The 22,265-nt window shown below is 36.3% G+C and overlaps 1 protein-coding gene across 1 annotated transcript in view; it reads right to left on the reverse strand.

The window, feature by feature from the left end:
* Positions 1-22,265, reverse strand: part of USH2A (usherin) — a 743,753-nt gene that overhangs the window by 564,959 nt on the left and 156,529 nt on the right. Inside the window, exons 13-15 of the mRNA XM_042925179.1 lie at positions 17,743-17,938; positions 13,635-14,276; positions 1,378-1,561 (exon numbers count right to left, since the gene is read on the reverse strand). Of these exons, the coding sequence (XP_042781113.1) occupies positions 1,378-1,561; positions 13,635-14,276; positions 17,743-17,938 (1,022 nt within the window). The remainder of the gene's footprint in view (positions 1-1,377; positions 1,562-13,634; positions 14,277-17,742; positions 17,939-22,265) is intronic.

A 22,265-nucleotide genomic window follows, 5' to 3' on the forward strand; every position in this document is an offset into this window, starting at 1 on the left:
GAGATGGCCTCTCAATAAAAAGTATGTAGAGGAGAATTATGTGCAATAATTGGCTCCAATTTTACTGTCAAAATCCTGGTAATACGTTTTATTTAACATTTACTGTACCATGTAGTTTCTATATTCATTCAGAGTGATTTAATATTTGTAGAAAAGAGTACTAATGCTCTCAGACCACCAAGGTGATATTCCTTCCAATGGCAACAGAAATGGAACATCATGAATTAAAAAAAATTGAGAGATATGTAATAAGAACAAGAATTATTTTGATAAATACGTTAAATATCATGTTAAAGATTTTTAATCACACTGAATTTCAGTAGAAAGCCAAATGCACTAGTTTTGAGTTCTTTTTCAATAATTTACCCTGTCACCCTGTCCACACTCTAATCGAGGTGTTAATGAAGAGTGTAACAGCCAAAAGGCAGGCAGCAGGGGGCAATGAGTTGAAAAGAGCCCAGATAATCTCAAACCCTTGACTAATTAGCAATTATATTTATAAACACACACACACACACACACACACACACACACACACACACACTGAGAAACAGCTTTGATTGGTGTATACAGAACATAATGCTGGTTGCTTGGAGATACGAATGCCATAGAATTCAAGGATATAGTCCCAACCCGAGGCAAATTTATAACCTGACAAGACCAAAAAAACACACATGGAATTGGCATTCCAGCACATTTTCAAAAATACAGCAATGAGCACAAATGCATGAAAGTAAATGCTCACCGATATACTGGGAATGGGAAGTAGAACATTAAAGACCATGTAACTTTGAAAAGTGGTTAATTTACTTTCAAAATGTACTTTACACACTGGGGAAAAAATCGTATCACTTAATACAAAATTATGTTTCTAATCTGGTCTTTGAACCTAAATTAGAAAAGCAAGGAAAACATAAGTGGATGAAGTAAATTAATAATTAAATTAGCAATAAATTCAGGGGACATGTAGAACAAGGGATATACATGCATATGCTATGTATCCTGGCTCTTATATTTTGTGTGTGTGTGTGTGTGTGTCACATTGATTTCTATGGATATCTCTTTACCTTCTTTTCTCCATCCAAATTGTAAGTTCCTTGAGGGAAAATGATTTTAACTAAATATTCCCAGACCTTAACACTATGTATCAACATATAGCAAACTATATATCGGAACTCTAGGAAATATTCAAAGATTACTATTATGTTCAACAAGCGCAGACATCAAAGAGTCAAAAATATATCAACAAACTAGAGGGACTAAAAATACTGCTTTTTACAAAAAAATACTGACCAAAAAAATCACTGTTAGGAGAAAAATTAACTACAAATATTATTCAACACAAATACTTAAATATTAATTATTAAAAATGTTTACCTTCCAGTCTGAGGATCAAATCCAAAGTAATGGTCTCTACAATGGTCACAACTTTGCCCAGCAACAGAAGCATCCTGGCAAATGCACTGACCAGTTAGACTATTGCAGATGTGATGAACTGCACCTGTTATATGGCATGAACATGGCAGGCAGCCAGTGGCATTGCCTGGAGAAATATAAAAACCTGGAGATAAAGAAATAAAAAGTTTTTATATATAGCTCCTATCCAGTCTTTTCTGTAAAAGATACTGTTTTGATTACACAAAACCCAGAACACTATTGTGGCACTTCCCAACTCCCGATACAAATGTGTTTATAGCTGCTCTTAACAAGTGTATCGGTTACAACCAAAGAAGGGCCAAGTAAATAATTTACATGGTACCTGGGTGTCTCCCAGGCAATGAAAATTCAGTGCATGTAAAATCTACCTCACGATCTTTCCACTAAAAACTAGCCCTCCTGTAATATCTCCGTTCCCACAAATAGTGCCGCCATTTATTCAGCTGCTCAGCCTACAGCCCTGAGACATCTTTGGGAAGGGACCCAGATAAAAACACAAGATGGCCAGTCTAAATGTAAATTTTGGATAAACAATGAGCCTTTATAGTAAAAGTATGTGTCATGTGCTTATATCAGAAAATTATGATTATCTAAAATTTAATTTTAACTGAGAATTCTGTAGTTTGCTAAAACTGGCAACCCTTGAGTCCTTCCCATCCCTCCACCCCTACATCTATCTACTTACCAAGTCCTATGGATGCTGTCTTCTAAGAATTTTAAACTTTCTTTTTTTTAAGTTTATTTATTTTGAGAGAGAGAGAGAGAGAGAGAAGAGAGAGAGAGAGAGAGAATGTGAGTGGGAGAAAGGCAGAGAGAGACAGGGAGATAGAGGATCCCAATGCAGGGCTCAATGTCATGAACCATGAGATCATGACTTGAATTGGACACTCAATTGACTGAGCCACCCTGGCACCCCAGGAATTTTAAACTTTCTACTCTCCATCCTTAGGGCTGTCTCCCTAGTTACAGTCACCACTAAGTTTATTTTAGTAAATACTATGAAACAGAGGCAATGGTAAGAGAGCCTTATATTCACTATCTCACTTCCCACAGCAATGCTAATAATTAGGTATTATTATTACATCCATTATACACACACACACACACACACATATATATATATATATGACAACACTGAAGGTTACAAAGGGTAACAAACTTTCTTAAAACAATAGTCAACAAATAGCAGATATAATCATCTCAACTACAGAGGCTGTCTCATCTAATGGCCCCCTCTGGTCCCCCTCCAATCTATTCTTTTTTTTTAATGTTTATTAATTTATTTGAGAGAGAGCGAAAGGGAAAGAGAAAGCAGGGGAGGGGCAGAGAGAGAGGGAGGGAAGAGAATCCCAGGCAGGCTCAGCGCTGTCAGCCCAGAGCCCAATGCAGGGCTCAACCTCACAAACCACAAGATCGTGACCAGAGTCAAAATCAAGAATAAAATGCTCAACTTACTAAGCCACCCAGGAGCCCCCAATCTATATTTCATAGAGTATCTGGAAGAACATTTTTCAGAGTGTAGTTTAAATACCTCATTCCTCTACTGAAAATTGTTTGATGGCTTCCTATTCCCTTTAGGAAAAAAATCCAAATTCCTAAAGCAGCCTCCAGTCATCCTGGCAGGTCCCACCTCTATCTTCAGCTTCCTTTCACTGCTCATTCCCAACTCATTCTGCTCCAGTCATACTTCTTCCTGTTCTTGACACCTAACAGCCTTTTCATTGGCATGTCTGTCTGCTGAAATGATTTTGACCTTTCCTTTCTGCTTGGTTCACTCCTACGCCCATCAGGTCTTGTGACTTCCTTGAGTAACCTACCCTGGGAAAGTTTAAATATGCCTGTCACAACTTCATAGCATCTTGTTTATTTACTTTAGAGTGCTCATGAAAATTATAATTAATCTCATTTCACCAGATTGTAACCTCCGTGAAGGCAAGAACCTTATCTGAAAAATTCACCACTGCCTCCCCAGTACCCAGTACAGTGCTTGTCACAAAGTAGGCATTCCCTAAACATTTGATTATACCACACACGTACCAAATTATAAACAGGCATTAATTTCCACAAGTACTATGTTTAAAAATCCACAAAACTTAGGTTAATTGTAAACCCCATATTTGTTTCTTATAGCAGAAAGAAAGAAAGAAAAATATGATTAAAAACATTTTCAAATTACTTAAAATTTCTTGGACCCAGAAAGTGGAAGTCAATAGTCAGAAACGTTGAAAGGCATTAGACATTAGAATAATGGAGCAGGCGTATGAGGGAGATGGTTCTTGGTGTTGTGTGTATGTGTATGTTTGCACAGAAGCACATGCACACACAAGCACATGCATAATGTTACAAGGAATTATATTGTAACAAGGGAGAGGGGGATTACAGAAAGATTCTAATGAATAAAGTTCTGACAAATGAAAATGATTTGTACAATTGTCATGATCACTAATTTGGGTATATATCACTGAAACTCAAAGAGAGAAAGAACATGAACACAAAGTGAATCCATTTTGTGTTACCATAATATAGGGGAAAACAAAAAGTAATTGGAATATATTATAAATCTCATTTGAGGCTCTGGTTGAAAACAAGCCATTCTCTCATGGCCATCAACAATTTGTTTTTCTTCTCCTAGGCCCAGACTATTCTCTCTTAGAAAGTTTCAGAAATAGTCAAATAGAAAAGATTGTGCTCAAAGAAAAGGAAGAAACTCAAAATCAGTGCCATTCTAACCAGTAGGAAAGAACTGATATTATCATTTTTATAGTAATTGACAACTAGATTATGTCATTTGCTCTTTTGCATCCACTGACAGCAGTTTGCCTTCTATGTGTTTCTGAAATATAGTTATGTAAATTAATATACATATTCACATACATGATTCATCATATAATCAAAGTCACACACTTCAAAGGTTTTTATTTTGAATTCAAGACCACTGTGGCTGTGATTCTACGTATTTTTCTTCCTGTGAAGCTACCTAGGTCCTTAAATTCATGATGATGGCATCATGAAGGTACTAACCGCTCTCCAATTTGGATAAATTACCCATTAACACAGATACTTAGAAGTAGAATTAATTCGGACTTATTGCAATAGCTTCAAGCTACAGCGAATTCGAGAACAATTATGGATGATTTTTACAAGAAATGATTTATTAGATAAATCTGTAAATACAACGGGGGTATATTTTGTTGTGGAAAATTGGGTTGCCCAACTTTTAGAAAGAAAAAAAATGCCATAGAAAAATCAGAGATATAAGCAGAGAAGAACAAAAATGGGGGTGGGGGGGAAACACACATACAACCAAGGAAGCTGCAACCTGGAGGTAAGTCTTCAAGGAAAAGCCTGCACTGAAACTTGTCTTGGGGTTAATTCCCATCCTCCTCTCTGGAGCATGATTATAAAGGTTAATCCCACCAGTATTTTACTTGTCCTATTTTTAAGCAGTTCTAATTAGGATGACTCAGGTACCTTCCTGCTCAATGATTACTTCTTGCCTTACCTGAATGTGCCTAATTCTAGACCATTACCTCTCCTTTTATGACTTCCAACTATAGAAAACAACATTTTCCCTTCCCTCCTACTTAAACTTCAACTCCTGAGTGCAGCTTAAAGATAACTGACCTTAATTTTCTTTAACTCAATACATTTCTGATCTCCTTCCATTAACTCCACACATCACGTTCCACATCTTCATGGCCATAACAGTTTAACTGATCTTTTGGAGATTTCTGTCCACGAATGATTTTGTACCACATTCTGAAGTGCGGTCATTAAGACAACACTATTACCTTACATTAGTTAGTGCTGAGAGTTTGGACATAGAGAGCAAAAATCAGCCCACTATGTTTGTGAATTTCCCCAGTTTTATTTCGGCTAACCCTGGCCCCAAACAAGGCAAGTCTGATGGGGAAAACAATGTGTTATGCAGTTAAAGCAAAAAGTCACCCTTATCATAAAATACCGTTGCTGTATCCAGGAGAAGACTTGCAGAATCCTTAGAGTTCAAAGTTATTAGCAAGGCAGCTGGTATTATCTCCTGTAGTGGCTATTTGCACAGCACAGCACTGTCCTGGGCATTAAAGAAGAGCCCATTTCCTACCAATGTCCCTCCTGAGGACCATGAACAACCAGGCTTTGCCAAGGTCTTGAAATGGGAGAGAGAAAACAAGTTTAACCCCTAGGCCTTATTCAGAAAAGGAGGGCAGAGCTGAGGCTAAGCACTAATTATAAGCCATTTAGAAGAAATAATTCTCACCTTAAGCCAGAGAATGGACATAGTATTAAGCGAAGAGTCTAGGGAGGAATTTGTAGCTCACGCATACCAAGCAACAAACTTTTTTAGTAATGGTTTAAACAATCAATGTTTTCAGAATGAAGCATAGAGAGCGATGCTAATTTTCAAATAAAAGCAATAATAATTTTCTTCCATTTGGTAATATTATATAAAAATGCTAAAGTTATTATTCAGAGTTGGCCAAATGTCAATGAATGCATCAATAAATATTAATATTATTCATTCCAAGGTATAATTTTCTTATTTAAAAGTTTTTAAAAACTCAAATTAGTTTAGATGTTTTAAAGTCTCTGCTCCTATTCTTTCCTCCTGGACTGCTATACGTTCCTTGACTACTTTACCAATTCTTTTTTACTTTTAAGACTCAGCTCAGGAATCATGTTCTGAACTAAGTGTTCCATATCCCCCATTCTTCAAGAATGTATCAGTTCCTTCACTTTACTTCTTCTGTATATTGGATATTTCTAACATTGCACTTCTCACTCCGTTATATTTACATACAGGGCCTTTCCTCCTACAAAACTATGATGCCTTAATATATTTATGATTGTATATCTTACAATAGCATAGCCCCTGGTACACAGTAATGTACGTAATAGATGATTAGTGGAACAATGGCTATGTGAATGAAATGGATAGATGGCTACATGGGTAGGTGGGTGGCTGGCTGGCTGGTTAGATATCTGTTACCCCTTAAAATATGAGATGATCTCTTTAACATTTTAAAGAAACACGGTAAACATAAGACCATAATGATTGGTCAAAGTAGCCTCGCCTATCAGGAAGGATAGCAGGGAATGTTATATGAATCATGCACAATATATTTAAAATGTAATCTTTGCCATATCAGAAGATGGAAAAGAAATTGAGAAAGAAAATGTCAGTCAAAAACTATGTCTCCTCATCTTAGAAGAAAGAATATACTAACATGCTCATATAAGGGAAAACATTCTATTGGACTTTTCTGCTTTAGAAAAACCTAGAGTTTTCCTATTTATGTGAATATCCATGAAGGGCTTTCATGTGTGTATTCTTTAAAAATCAAATTCAATAACAACAATGAATATAAATAATGGAGGCTCTGATTGTGTCCTGTAAAGTATAACACATAGATATGTGTACTCACAATCCACAGAAGCACTTTTGCATCCTTTGCCCCCATTTTTCTGTCTCAGTGGTTATCGGATGTTGCCCTCCCAGGCCATTGCAACCATCCCAGAAATGTATCCAACTTAGTCCACAGAGATCATCCCAATTCTAGACCCCTCGGTTCCAGTCTTCATTATCTGATCACAGTAGCCTCTCAGAACTCTGTTAATTTTCATTTTATGATGATAACTCAGATTCTACACAACAAGAGATCTCCCAGGACCTAAAAGCAGTTAGCCAGAATCATAGATGGGGATGGGGATGGGGATGAGCTTGAGGGTGAGGGAACATTACAAACACTTGTAAGGGTACCTCTTTTAACTCACACTCAGATATTTATTGAGTGGTTGATTATGACAAATATACAATTATTCAGAAAAATGTTTTACTCTTTCAGAGTACAGACTCTAGTCTAGGGTCCGTTGGACCTGGATTTGTAAACATTTCTTCTACTTAATTAGAATCATTTTCCCTACTATAAAGTGGGAAAATACTGGTCCTTCCAGCATATAAATACGGTGCATATTAAATGGGACTTTTCAGATAAAACCCTATTACAGGGTCTGGCAAACAGTAGACACTCAGTAAATATTATCTATTATCACCATTGCCATTTTTATGAGCCAATTTTCTATGAAAGTGGGATTTTCCTAAATTAAACTTTAAATAATGACTTGTCAATGTGCTTTTTTTTCCTCCACAGATGTGCCTGAGATTATGGTCCATATTGCTCATGACAAGATTCTTTTCTGGTGGTTTATGAAGGAATAAGCTCTTATCCTGAGACTCAGGTCTCTTTGTGAAAAACACGTTAATCTGCAAAACTGTTTCACCAAACACGAGGACATGTGGCATATCTGGATCTCAGCTTTGATACACTGATTTTTAATGGAATATCAGCCATCTAATTCCAATTCCATTGGTAGTGTCTTACATGCAATTCTGGTTTATGAGCTCATTACTTAACAAAGATGATATGCTTCTTAATGAAACAAGATACTTTGTTTTAGTTTCTAATAGTCTGTATGAATTATAAAACAAAACCAAAAGTAAATATCAGAGGGAAGCATGAGGAACTGTCCTATTAGCACAAAACATGTCATATGAAGCTGTTTTCATTATAAATTAGCCTTTATTTTATTCCAGAGCTGCAGAGTCCTCAATAAACCCTCTCTGCCTCTGGTTCTCAAGGACAAGGGCGGGTCACTGGCTCAGGATGCCTTGACATCCTTCCCTGCGTTTTTCGGCCTAGCCTCTGATTAAGTGCTTGCTGCTGAACGTTACGAGGTCATCCAGCACTGAAAAAACGAACTGGGAAAACATATTTAGTGCTATATTTATTAGTGTGGGTATGTGTACATTCATATATGTACACACACTCCAAATAATTTTAAATTAAAGCATTTTTAAAATACTTAATGGAGGTTAAGCAGCATTTTTAACCTCTGTTCAAGTTATTGAATGGCATATTAAAACCAATGTGGCTCTAATGTACCTTCTAATGTGCACTGCTGCTTTAACAAATTGCCTATAAATTTTAGTTGAATTAAGCCTATTCCTTGTACATTCATAGTAAGGTTAGGTTAATAATACATGAGGTTTCATTATATGCACCTTCCTTAATAATGTTTTTTAAGAAAGTGGAACAAGAATCTATGGGCAGTAATCTAGTAGGGGCCAGTAATATTTACAACCGCAGATGAAAAAGGCAGGAAGAAGTCCTTAGGCTTGCCAGTTCACCCCTCCTACCCCTTACTTCCCCCTCCACCACTCAACGCGCCCGTGTGGAGCTTCTCCCCTGTGGTATGTAATCTAGGTCTCTCAGATGTGTTTAAAGAAGGAGAAAGAAAGCTTCAGATTGCAGTAGTGCATTTTAATGTGTGTACTGCAGAGTTGGCTACTGTGAAACATCCATTTATGATAAAGATACTTTAGGATAAGGGTTCTCTCCCTCAATGTAAATTTCACAGCAAGAGACAATAAAACTGGAAAACAAAATTCAAAGTACTTTCTGAAGCTAGAATGTAGGACCAAAAAACAAAACAAAACAAAACAAGAGGTCCACAAACACATTAGGACCTCTCCATATGCTACATCCATGTGCACAGAACATGCTGTTTTGTAAAAAAAAAAAAAAAAAAAAAAAAAAAAAAAAATCCATTAGATACTTAGACCACTGTTTTCTTTCCTTCCTTGCGTAGGGTAAAAACCACATCCTCTCTGTATGTTTTCAAAGGAGCACACTCACATACTTGCACTATGCCCGTGCCGAAAAAGAATTTATGCCACTAGGGTAATTTTTAATGTAAGTATTAATTGGGGAAACACAGATGGAGTACCCACCAGGGAGATACTGCCCTATGTGCCTGGGATAGAGCACGGAACAACATGAGGAACAGCAGTTAGACTTGGAGGCTGGAGAGAAAGAAACGATGTAAAGACTTGTGGAAACGAGGTTAGAGAAAGATCATGGACATTCCAGTTCACGCAGGCCATGTTTCTACCCACGGTGATGGGAAGACGATGCAGAACAGACTGATGCGGTCGGACTACAGTTTGCACAGCGTCCCTTTGGCTGCATATTGAGAAGTGACTGGAGAAGAATAAAGAGGAGAAAGGAAGTTTAGGAGGCTTGTCAGCTAGTTCAGGAGAAAGATGAAAATGGATGGGGGCGGGGACGGGTAAAAAGTGGTCTGATTCTAGATCTGTTTGAAGGTAAAAGCAACAGGACTGATTCTGATTGAACAGACAAGGGTTGTAGACACAGAGAGGAATCTGATGGGAGCTGCAAGGATTTGGCTGAAAAGATCACCAGGGCAGATCACGAGAATCTACCAGGGAAACATTTCAGTTAAGCAGAATCAAACTTTTCCCTTCCCAAATCCCCAAAAATGAGATAAAAGAAAGAGAGAAGAGGAAATGGAGGTGAATGGCAGAGGTAAGTAAAAGCTAAGCACTTGCAGTGAAGTGACCAACAGTAAGCTGACTGATTCAGGCTGTATAACTCTAGAAAAAGAGGCTCCAGACATATCTGAAGTCAGGTGTGAGGGGCAGTGAGTCTCCTCCCCAACCAGAAGATTTTCCCTCTTGAATTGTGAGAGAAGACAATGAGTTTTCTCTTTAGAAGTTAAACCAAAGAGTGTTTGGGGTCAACAGGTGCAGGGACAAAGTGCTATAGTAAATGCAGGGATCATAGAGAAGGCTGCCTGTGATAGATGATTTCATGTGTCAACTTGGGTAGGCTCGGTGTTGTTCAGTTGTTTGGTCATACACTAGTCCAGGTGTTGTGATAAAGGTATTTTATAGATTTTCTCAGGATATAAGAACACTAATCTACAGAAATAAGGGCCCACTGAGTGCTCAGAAAAATTATTTAACAAAAGCATGTCACCATGAAATTTTCAGAAATAAGGGATGTAGAAAGGGTAGATGCTTCTAGAATATAAGAAAGAAAAGGAAAGGAAAGGAAAGGAAAGAAAAAAAGAAAAGAAAAGAAAAGAAAAAAAGAAAAGAGTAACCTAATTGACATTGCAAGAGTATAATGTTGAAATAAATTTGTTGAGTGAAAATGATTCTATACAGTGGTAGAATTTCAGATAGTTATGAGTGTGGAATAAAGTTAATTTCAGACATTCAAAATTCTAAAAACACAAACAAACTACTTCTTCCCTATACCCTTCCTCACAAGCTACTGAAGTGTGTTCTCTACCAAATACACATATAATATAAGAAAAAAGAACACATCGGATTCAGGAAATCGTATCCAGCAAAGGAGATGTGTAAAGGAAATTCTCAGTACAGCTGATATATATATACACATCTCCTATTGGTTCTGTTTCTCTGGAGAACCCTAACACAAATACCCTTGTTAAAACTCCTGATTATTTCTGTGTCTTCAATTAAACAAACCATTTACTGAATGCATGCAATGTACAAGAAACTACACTAGTACCGTGGCTACGCGAGTTGAATAAGATAATCCTTGCTCTCAAGATATTGAAACTCTAACAAGGGAAATAATCAACTGCACAAATACATAAAATACAAGAATGTTTAAATATGATAATTATTTTCATTAATGATGATGATCTCCATTCTACATTTTCCTTAAGAGAGAAGACAATTTTCCATGAACCTTTGGAGAGAAGTTTTGTGACAACTGTGCTTAGGGAAGTAGCCAGTAAGGTATTATTCTCCTAGAAAACCAACACTATAAATAAATTGCATAAAAGAAAGGGGCCAGAGGGAGACAGAGGAGACCATCAGGGGAAAGAAAATATTATGTATGAGTTTCTAATATTTTCATGTTTAAATTTGATTTGTATTCTTATCAAAATTTATATGCAGATCATTTTAAAACTCAAATAGAATTTAAAGGCTCACAGCTTATCGGTCCACTGCTCCATCCTTCTCCCAGGAATCTCCCTGCCCAGAGCAATCACCTTCAACACTCTTAGATGTTTCTTCTGGCTTTTATTTCTGTATTTCTCAATAACATATATATGTATGCATAACAATATTTCTCAATAACATATATATATATACACACATATATATGTTCTCAACAACATATATATGTTGTTCCATCTCAATTTTGAAAATTTAGATTATTGTCTTTCTACATTAGAGGATAAGTATTCAACTTCTTATATCCTTCCTCAATAATCCCTCTATTTGGTTAAATCAATATTCAGAGATTGACTATATGAGTACAGAAATCTACTTCACAGTTATGCTATATAATATGCTTTGATTGTATTTCCTTTCTTGAAAAATTTGCCTTTCATTAGTTTCATAGGAATCTCTTAGGAATTTCTAGGCATCAAAACCCTCCAATAGAACCATGCTCAAGAAATCATTTTTGTTGTTGTTTTGTTTTGTTTTTGTTTGGGGGGGTGTTTTGTTTTTGTTTTGCTACTGAATATATGGACTTCAGGAGGATCTGAACCCCTGATCCTCCCATTCTGATTTAAGCCAGCTGATGTCTAGTTCTGTTGCACAGCTATATCCTAAGAGCAAAACACTCAATAAGCTTTACAACAGCTAATCACTCAACAGGATATAACATTTGATCTATTAGCTTTGGCTTTTTTTTTTAAATAAATTATGGTTGTTTGTGTAGGAGACTGAGTACCATATTTCCAAAATTAGAGATATTAATAAATAGTAAAAGAAAAGTTTCATCTTAGCATATATAAAAAAAAGTGATTGCAAATTTGGAAAGATGATTCGGAAGCCGAAAGAGTGCAAGGTATTATACCTTTCACACGGGCCATCCACACAGCTCTCAGTAATATTCCTGTTTTCTGAGATACCACATCGCTCCTACCTGAAATAGTGCCCCCTAGAAGCCATGCTTCTTTTATGTGATCCTGACACTCCTGGCCTTAATGTATTGGCTCAGACATAGCCACCCTAACAAAACTGAGTCAATTAGAATATTCTTCTTGAAATTGTAACCACAAAGTAGCTAATAAGTCTCTCTGTATTGCTAGAATGGTAATGAGGTAGACACTTAACCATGCAGAGAGGGAGAGACCAGCAGAGTGTGTCCTTCTACAGAGAGAGAGAGAGAGAGAAACAGAGAGAGAGAGAGAAACAGAGAGAGAAACAGAGAGAGAGAGAGAGAGAGAGAGAGAGAGAGAGAGAGAGAATCAATATGGGAATGAATGATTGAATTAATGGATATATATCAGTGTGAGATTTCTAGTTCCTGAGTCCTGACTGCATTGTTTCATATCAGGTTTTATGGGACAGCCAGTGATAATATAGCCCCCAATTATGTTGAAGCTGGTTCAAATTATTTTCTGATACTTACATCTCACAAAGAATGAACTGTTCATCAATTCCATCCTGTCCCTTTGGATTTACTTGTCTCACTGGCCAATGTGAAAGGAAAGGTTTGGTTCCATTCCCCTAATCTGGACTCCTTGTCCTGTAACACAGGGTTTCCATCCTACCTATTTCTGGCAGACAAATCTCCCTTTTGGCACCATGTTCTTTTTCACAGGCTCAGAAAACTCAGAACTGATTGGGTAGACAGAACCTTAGCACAGCTGTTAAATGACTAAAACATGTAATTTATCATGACATTATACTGGCTTTATTATGAAGCAAGTATATTGTTTTGGTTAGATCATGTAGAGGCAAGGAGAAAGCCATGGATAGGGTCCATCTTTCTCCCAGTTGGCAAACACGTAAAAAGAAAGGTACAGTGGGACTAAACAGTAGCCTATTTTATTAATGTGATGTCATTAAAAAATAATTCTAGATGCTCCTTCATGATGCCAGAACATGTAGCCCATTTAGTAAAAATATTTGGTCAGCTTTATTCAGAAAATCAGTTCATCGTCTGAATATTTGGCATGGTATGGATAATTGAGTCAAGTTTTCCTTTCTCTGGGAAGCAAAATTTATTCTTGCTTTTATTAGTTTAGATTTTTTTCAGTTATTAGAAGGGGATTTACTTCTAGTTGAGAAATTAAATATAAGTAACTCTCAATTATAAAATGTCCGATTGGCTGGGATTCTTCTAAAGGGTCATCCCAAATATAGATAGCAACACAGATACACTGAATAATCTTGAACACATTAAATAGTTACATCTGTGTTTGATGATAATATAAACACATCAGTGTTGTTGCAAGTAAATTTTTTAGATGTTCCAACCCCAAAATAAAGAAGAATCATCTAATATGGGATAATGAAAGGAGAGTCATTGTGCACTGAAAAGGCAACACATTTCTCTTACCTGGTCGACACTGATTACACCTTCTTCCTTGACGATTAGGCAAACACAGGCACTGGCCACTGATTGGGTCGCAAGTGGTCCCAGGTAATGTCCCCAAGGAGTCACACTCACACATCTGGCAGCCTTGAAAATTGCCACTGGTCAAATTGTACCTGTGAGGCTCACACTGATTACAGTGAAGACCTGTTACTCCTAATTTGCAAGGACATTGTCCTGTTGATTTGTCACACAGCAGAGAGCCATTTACTGTCCCAGCCTTATCACAGTTACAAGGCAGACAGAGGAAAGAATTATTTTGCTGGAGGAAGAAGTATCCTTCCAAACATTCATTGCACTGCCTCCCTCCAACCCTGGGCTTACACAGGCACTGCCCTGTCTTAGCATCACACACAGTTCCAGGGAGGGATCCAGCCAGGTCACAGTCACAGGCCTTACAACTGGGGATGTCCAACCCGTAAAAGTGTTCTCTGCAGGTGTCACACTGAAGTCCTCTGGCTTCTTTCTTGCACTCACACTGCCCAGAAAGAGGATCACAGAGCTTGTGCACTGAGCCGTGGAGGTTACACTGGCAGGGCTCACATCCATCATCGTTGTAATTTCGGAGAAATTTAAATCCAAAATTGCAATGATCACATCTAAGCCCTGAGGAGAGAATTTGTTTAAAAGAGTGAAAATGATGCTATTTGAGCTTTCAAGGCAAACAATGCTGCTGCCAACATTTAATGCAGATACAAAATGTTGAGTGTTGCCTCACAGGTAATGCCATAGAGGCCCAGTCGTACATTCGAAATACAATAACAATACTTACTTTGGCAGTAATATACAACTTTATTTCTGTAACGTGATTTATGAAATTTTATGACTTAACACAAAGAGAAATGCTTCCTGCAAATGTTGCTTCTCTTACACATACTGGAGCTCCTTTTCTCTTTAACAAATATTAAAATTTTTATTTTTAATTATTTTAACAAAATGCTCACGTAAAAGTATGGTAGACCAAAATAAAATTTCAAAGCTACTCAGAATAATTACTTATTACATTAGTGACTTCCCTAAAAATCAGATGCTCCTACAATATTTAATAAAATGTTAAGCTGATAGCTATTTTGTGTAATAGTATATATACTTTGGACATCACACCTTTAAATAATTAATATAAATAAAACTTATCCAGAGCAATTTTTATTTCAATGCTTTTATATGCCCCTATATTTTATTATTTTCAATTAATATAAATTATGCTCTCCTTGGCTCATAAAGCAATCACATCGCTTGTCATATTGTGTGATTCAGAACATTCCTCTTTAAACACTAAGTAAATTTTGCTGTTATATTACTTCTATTTAAAGGAGTATTACATATATACATTTCACAAACAGAGAAGAATGTTTTATCATCTAAATCTAAATCTTTGACAATTTAGGTTAGTTTCAGGAAGAACATTAGAAGGAAAAAGAATAAAACAAAAATGTTTGAATAGCAAAGGTTGAGATGCAAAATACTTCCTTTAGATAGTTTTCACATCCCCGTGAGTTTAAATAACTGACTACGTGGGGTTGAATCAATTGAAACATTTATTTCAAGCTACGATCGCAATAAAAAAAAATTAGTCCTAAAACAGCAGTCAAAAACACACTCAGGAACTCATATTTAGAAAAGCATTTCTTAAACTGGAAGGAAATGCATAATAGATATGTATATATATGGATAAAAATTCAAGAACTCCAATGGAAGGCAAGTTCTTTAACAGTGATGAATGACTCACCTAAGGCATATCATTTAATTTCAATAAGGAAAATAAAAAAGGACCACTATTGCTGCAAATTTTAAAAATAACTGTATTGTTAACAAGAATTATGACTCATTTTGAACTATTAAAATTGGTCTACATGGATTCATATCATATCAGTTTTAAAAATATGCGCAGTGCTTATTTGAATATGCCATACATATTCCTGACAGGCAATCTATTCCTAACGATACTCAGGAAGGCCTACAGGGCATCACATTCGCTGTTAACAAGTACAGGCAAGTTAGCCCACTTGGCATTTAATTCACATTCTTCTCCCTTTTTATTCTAGATGAATGACCTACTTTAATAAAATTATTGGTGCTAATGTATTTTACTGGTGATAGAATCATTAGTAAGATTTAACAGTTTTGTTAACTCTAACAGTTTGCTTTCCAAAGCATATACAACATACACCGGTATTTTCTGCTTTTCTTCATACTAACAAGGTAAAATTGAATAAGGACATTTGCTAATCCCATTAAAAAAAGAAACATACATACATATACACACATATAAACACATATCGAGTTCATGTTTTTATCAAAAATTCTGCATGTGTAGAAATAACTCCAGAAATAATAATATCAAGATCATGATTTAATCTTCAAAAATACATACACCTTCCTACGGAAAACTATCTGGATCAATAAAATAAGACGTGGCAGGGAGGTCATAACACATTCCAAGTAAATAGAAAATTTTGATTTTTTCCTTCCTTCATTCAGCTCTGGAATCTAACCATCACAGGAAAGATTCCACTGTTATAAAAAAAATAAAAGTTTCATTGTCTTTAAAGGTCTTTCCTTAAATTTTGTTTTCAGATCATGAATTTAAAATACATATTATATCATATTAAAGAACAAAGGATGACACATAGATTGAATTCAAAGGTACTGGAATTCACTTGGCATCACAGATAGCACTTATAAAATGATAGGCTTTTCTTTAGAAGTTACCTATTCTTTTCTTTCCAAAAAGTTAGTTTTTGTATGGCTGAAATGCAGAAGGGCAAGTTATGTCAATGATTTTGATGTAATCTTTCTTTAAAACAGAAATTTTGTGTCTTATCATTAACCATGTCTATATTTTTTAATTAAATTAAAATGAAATGATTGTCTGGCTGAATTGTGTAAAATGAGGTATGTATCACTACCTATCTAAAAGATAAAGGATTAGCTTTTGAGTTACAGCACAGAAAGGAAAATGTTATCCAGAATATGTTCATCTGTATGTGTATATGTATGTATGCATTGCGTGTGTGCGTGCGTGTGTGTGCGTGTGTGTGTGTGTGTGTGTGTGTGTGTGTGTGTGTGTGTGTCTGCCAGGCATGTTTTTATTATTATAAGGCTCAGGTTAGTGTTAGGAAAACCACGAAAGACTTGGTGTCTTGAGTGACAATAGAAAGGTAAAGGTCTTTTTTAAACTTCCTATATGAACCAACACATATTCAGTTAAAATACAAGACTCACTTCATCAGGAAACTTTCCTCTCATAATATTCTCATATATCAACATTTCAAAGTGCATTATGTACATAGTGCATTTTGGGCACTTGATAAATTTTGTCCTTATGTGGCTATGGTTCCCCTCAAAAATGCTGGATGTAATAAATTGCTATAATCAAATCTAATTTCTGAAAAATACCTGTGGGAGTAACAAACAAAAAAGCACGTCTTGTATAAAAAAAATGATAAATAACACCGAAGGTAGCTGTTTATTATAATCAGCTTGGCACTGAATTACAAAATTAAAATTATGTGGCCCTTTATAACTAACCCTACCAATATACATGATCTGTGGAATTATGTTGACTTATTTTGCATTTCATAGGAACAGTTCAAAGAAATATAATAGAAAAAAATGGAAAGATTTATCACAAAGGACCCTGTAGCACAGAATATTTTGAAAAAATCCATTTATTTTGGTCTATTAAGAAAACTAGCATGGAAATGATTTGCTTAGAACTCATTAAGTGTAAAACATTTTGAAAAAGTGCTAATTTTCTAAAAGAAACATCTATGCAGTAAGCAAATTATATTTTTCTATGACTTATTAGTATGGGACCATGTGAACTAATGCATCTACAGAATAAAGAAACTTCTAAAAGGTTGATTAAACTAAGCTTCAAGCTGTAGTTTGATAGAATTATTAATTTAATCATTTTTAGACAGTTAATTTCATCCAAATTGTTTTTTTTTTTTTCCCAGCCTGCCTTGAGCAAGGAAACTTGCTTTACTCTTCAGTTAAGAAATCAAATAGAGAATTTTATCCCAGATGGTAATAGAGATGTGACTGTAAACTTTTGCATTACACATACCAATAACATTTGCTTTGCACTTGCACTGGCCTGAATTTTGGTGACAGGTAATATCTCCATCCACTGTCCCAGAGGTATTACAGTTACAGGGGCTGCAGCCATCAGGATCCAACTCTTGTAGATTGTAGAATCCGTTCTGGCACTGATTGCACTGTCTGCCAGACACACGTCTCTTACAATTACACTGGCCTCCCATCTAGAGAAGATACAACATTTTGTAGAATGATGAACGTATCTATTTTTAGATAATTTGCTCATTAGGTACAAGGCAGGGAGGGAGAAAGGAAAAAAAAAAACTTTAAACAGACAAGAAGGTAATAAGGTATGTTTCCTCCTGACACAAAACATGGGAAGCTTCAGCAGGGTGAATATATAGAACTGAATGAAAATAACCCCCAAGAAAGTCAGTAGTATGTGACTAAAAGGGAAATGTGGAATTAAGCACTAAGTACCACATAAAGAAATCAAAATATAGTCATGGGGAGATTGAAAATAGAAAAGAGCCAGCAGTTAATTTAGTCTCACAATTTTACCTCTCATCTACTAGTTTCCCCTCATCTACTGTCTCGTTGACCCAAACTTGCTTGATACATGCCGGGTGCTTAAACTAAGAGCAGATCTTTCTATAATTTATCATCCCATCACGGTTTCAACAGTGTTTAAAATAAAGTTCTTTGTTAATATAAGCATTTGTACCTACTGATATTGACCCTGATAACTTTTTTTTAAAAATACAATTCTGTTTTTAGGAACATTTCAGCATATTTATGGCTCGTTTGTAACACGACTTAGTTACATTAAGTATATTTAGCTGATTTATATTGTTATAAAAAATGCAACAATAGTTATTTGTTTCAGAGTAATATCAAGTAAATAACAACTGAAAAAAAAGTATTTTTCTTCCTCAAGCTGCTGTTTGAGAATGAAATGCACAAAAGGTAGAATGCTTATCTACTGTATACATAAATAATAGCATGTTGTTTAAAGAAAGATAAATAGAGGGGCGCCTGGGTGGCTTGGTCGGTTAAGCGTCCGACTTCGGCTCGGGTCATGATCTCACGGTCCGTGAGTTTGAGCCCCGCGTTGGGCTCTGTGCTGACAGCTCAGAGCCTGGAGCCTGCTTCCGATTCTGTGTCTCCCTCTCTCTCTGACCCTCCCCCACTCATGCTCTGTCTCTCTCTGTCTCAAAAATAAATAAACGTTAAAAAAAAATTTAAAGAAAGATAAATAGAGCCTAAACTTTCCCTGAGAGAACATATCCATATAAAATGTGAAATTAATATGAGAAATTTAAAAATAACTTAAAGACTTGAAAAAGAGATGCCAGTGTAGACATCAAATCAAATCTCTTATAAAGTCACTGGCATTTTCTCCCTGGTTTTCTTTCAAATGAACTGAATCTAGCTTTCCACATTTGGAGACTGGGTTATTACATAGGGAAGTAACCAACGTGTAGACAAGCATGATTTCATTTACCTTTAATCTCAAGTACACTAAAAACGATCAGGTTGGGGGCCACCTGGATGTGTCAGTGGGGTAAGCATCTAACTCTTGATTTTAGTTTAGGTCATGATCTCATGGTTTGTGGGATCGAGCCCCACATCTGGCTCTGCACTGATAACTGCAGAGCCTGCTTGGGATTCTCTCTCTCTCTCTCTCTCTCTCTCTCTCTCTGCCCCTCCCCTGCATGTGCATGCATGCCCTCTCTGTCTCTCAAAATAAATAAATACACATTTAAAAAAAGATATCAGGTTGGGATTCACATGTAAAAATGTAGAGAAGCGTTTTTAAATTAAAGAATTTAAAGAAATCTATCCCTGCTCCATTCTTCCTCATGTGAGATACAGGGACTGACTGGACTCATTCTGTAAAGATAAAAGAATTGATAGATGAATGTTTAATACTCTGAAAAACACAGGTTGATACATGTACCAGGTGTAGTTGTAGATAATGATGAACTTCAATAGCAAAGATGCATATAGATCCAGAAAGATATGCAAAACCATGAAGTATTACTTTGTACCCATGTTCCCCACCCCACTCTCACCCAGCCCCATGGAATCCAGACAGTTACTCAAGACAGAGATTTTATGTGGCCTGCAAAAGTAAGTGGCCTTTAATGGTGAATATGTGTTATATAGAACCATGAAAATCTAACAGTCCTTTGATTACACACTTTCCTGCAAATAAGATAATACAATTTTACTCCCATTTCCTTAAAAGTTTGTATGATACATATAAATTATATCTTCTTTAAGTCTGCTAGGTGGTGAAAATGTGGTTTCAAAGTAAGTGATAAAGGCTTTATGAAAAGTTTTCATCTTAATCAGTTTCTCAAAATTCATCTGAAAATACAAATATACTTCTGTACAACTCAGTTTCATTTATATGTTGGCACATAAATCTACTCATCCTTCAAGACCAATTCCTGTCCACCAAGAAGTAGAAAGACAGAAGGGTGTGCTTCTCTCTTTATAAATACACTTCGCTTCTGCACTGCAAAGGAAACAATCAACAAAACTAAAAAGCAACCGACAGAATGGGAAAAGATATTTGCAAATGACATATCAGACAAAGGGCTAGTATCCAAAATCTATAAAGAACTCACCAAACTCCACACCCAAAAAACAAATAATCCAGTGAAGAAATGGGCAGAAGACATGAATAGACACCTCTCTAAAGAAGACATCCAGATGGCCAACAGGCACATGAAAAGATGCTCAACGTCACTCCTCATCAGGAAAATCCAAATCAAAGCCACACTAAGATGTCACCTCATGCCTGTCAGAGTGGCTAAAATGAACAAATCAGGAGACTCTAGATGCTGGAGAGGTTGTGGAGAAATGGGAACCCTCTTGCACTGTTGGTGGGAATGTAAACTGGTGCAGCCACTCTGGAAAACAGTGTGGAGGTTCCTCAAAAAATTAAAAATAGGTCTACTCTATGACCCAGCAATAGCACTGCTAGGAATTTACCCAAGGGATAAAGGAGTGCTGATGCATTGGGACACTTGTACCCCAATGTTTATAGCAGCACTTTCAACAATAGCCAAATTATGGAAAGAGCCAAATTATGGAAAGACATTTCCAAATTATGGAAATGTCCATCAACTGATGAATGAATAAAGAAATTGTGGTTTTGGGGCGCCTGGGTGGCTCAGTCGGTTGAGCGTCCGACTTCGGCTCAGGTCACGATCTCACAGTCTGTAAGTTCAAGCCCCGCGTCGGGCTCTGGGCTGATGGCTCAGAGCCTGGAGCCTGCTTCTGATTCTGTGTCTCCCTCTCTCTCTGCCCCTCCCCCATTCATGCTCTGTCTCTCTCTGTCTCAAAAATAAATAAAAACGTTAAAAAAAATTAAAAAAAAAAAAGAAATTGTGGTTTATATACACAATGGAATACTACGTGGCAATGAGAAAAAATGAAATATGGCCTTTTGTAGCAACATGGATGGAACTGGAGAGTGTGATGCTAAGTGAAATAAGTCATACAGAGAAAGACAGATATCATATGTTCTCACTCTTATGTGGATCCTGAGAAACTTAACAGAAGACCATGGGGGAGGGGAAGGGGGGAAAAAGTTAGAGAGGGAGGGAGCCAAACCATAAGAGACTTAAAAACTGAGAATAAACTGAGGGTTGATGGGGGTGGGAGGGAGGGGAGGGTGGGTGATGGGCACTGAGGAGGGCACCTGTTGGGATGAGCACTGGGTGTTGTATACAAACCAATTTGACAATAAATTTCATATTAAAAAATAAAATAAAAAATAAAAATACACTTCCAAAAAGTCAGATTCAACACTTTTATGTTTCCATTCTCTTTGGTTGAATACTTCTACACTAACCCAGTTAAATATTACAACCCTGAAAAGTCGTGGGGATGAAAGGTACAGTGTAGGGAATAGAGTCATGGTATTGAAATAGTGTTGTGTGTTGACAGATGGTAACTACATTTGTGGGGAGCGCAGTGCTACGTAGAGAGTTGTCAAATCACTATGCTGTACACCTTAAACTAATTTAACATTGTATGTCAACTATACATTAGTAAAAATCAATAAGAAAGTAAGGAAAATACACTCCTGTAATTGTTATCTCCAGAAAGATAGGTAAAATTTATATTCACTTAAAAATATAGAAAACAAAAAGCCTTAAGAAAGAAGCAATCTGTTAAGGAAAGAGCTTTTGAATATTAAAAATACAACAGGCAAAATAAAAATCTCAATAAGAAGATTGGAAGAGAAAGTGGAGAAAATTATTCAGAAAGAATAATAACAATAGAGACGAAAAACAAAATAAAAATGGAACATTTCCAGAAAGACAAAAAAATAGAAAAAAAATAAGGGAGAAAATTACCAAAGAATACAAAGTAAACATTTTTGCAGACATGAAATGACAGTTTAAAAGGACTCAACCAGGGGGACGCCTGGGTGGCTTGGTGAGATAAACATCCAACTCTTCTTTTTTTAAGTTTATTTTATTTATTTTGAAAGAGAAACAGAGTGTGCAAACAGGGGAGGGGCAGAGAGAG

Source organism: Panthera leo, chromosome F3 (assembly GCF_018350215.1).
Source record: "Panthera leo isolate Ple1 chromosome F3, P.leo_Ple1_pat1.1, whole genome shotgun sequence".
NCBI classification, from domain to species: domain Eukaryota; kingdom Metazoa; phylum Chordata; class Mammalia; order Carnivora; family Felidae; genus Panthera; species Panthera leo.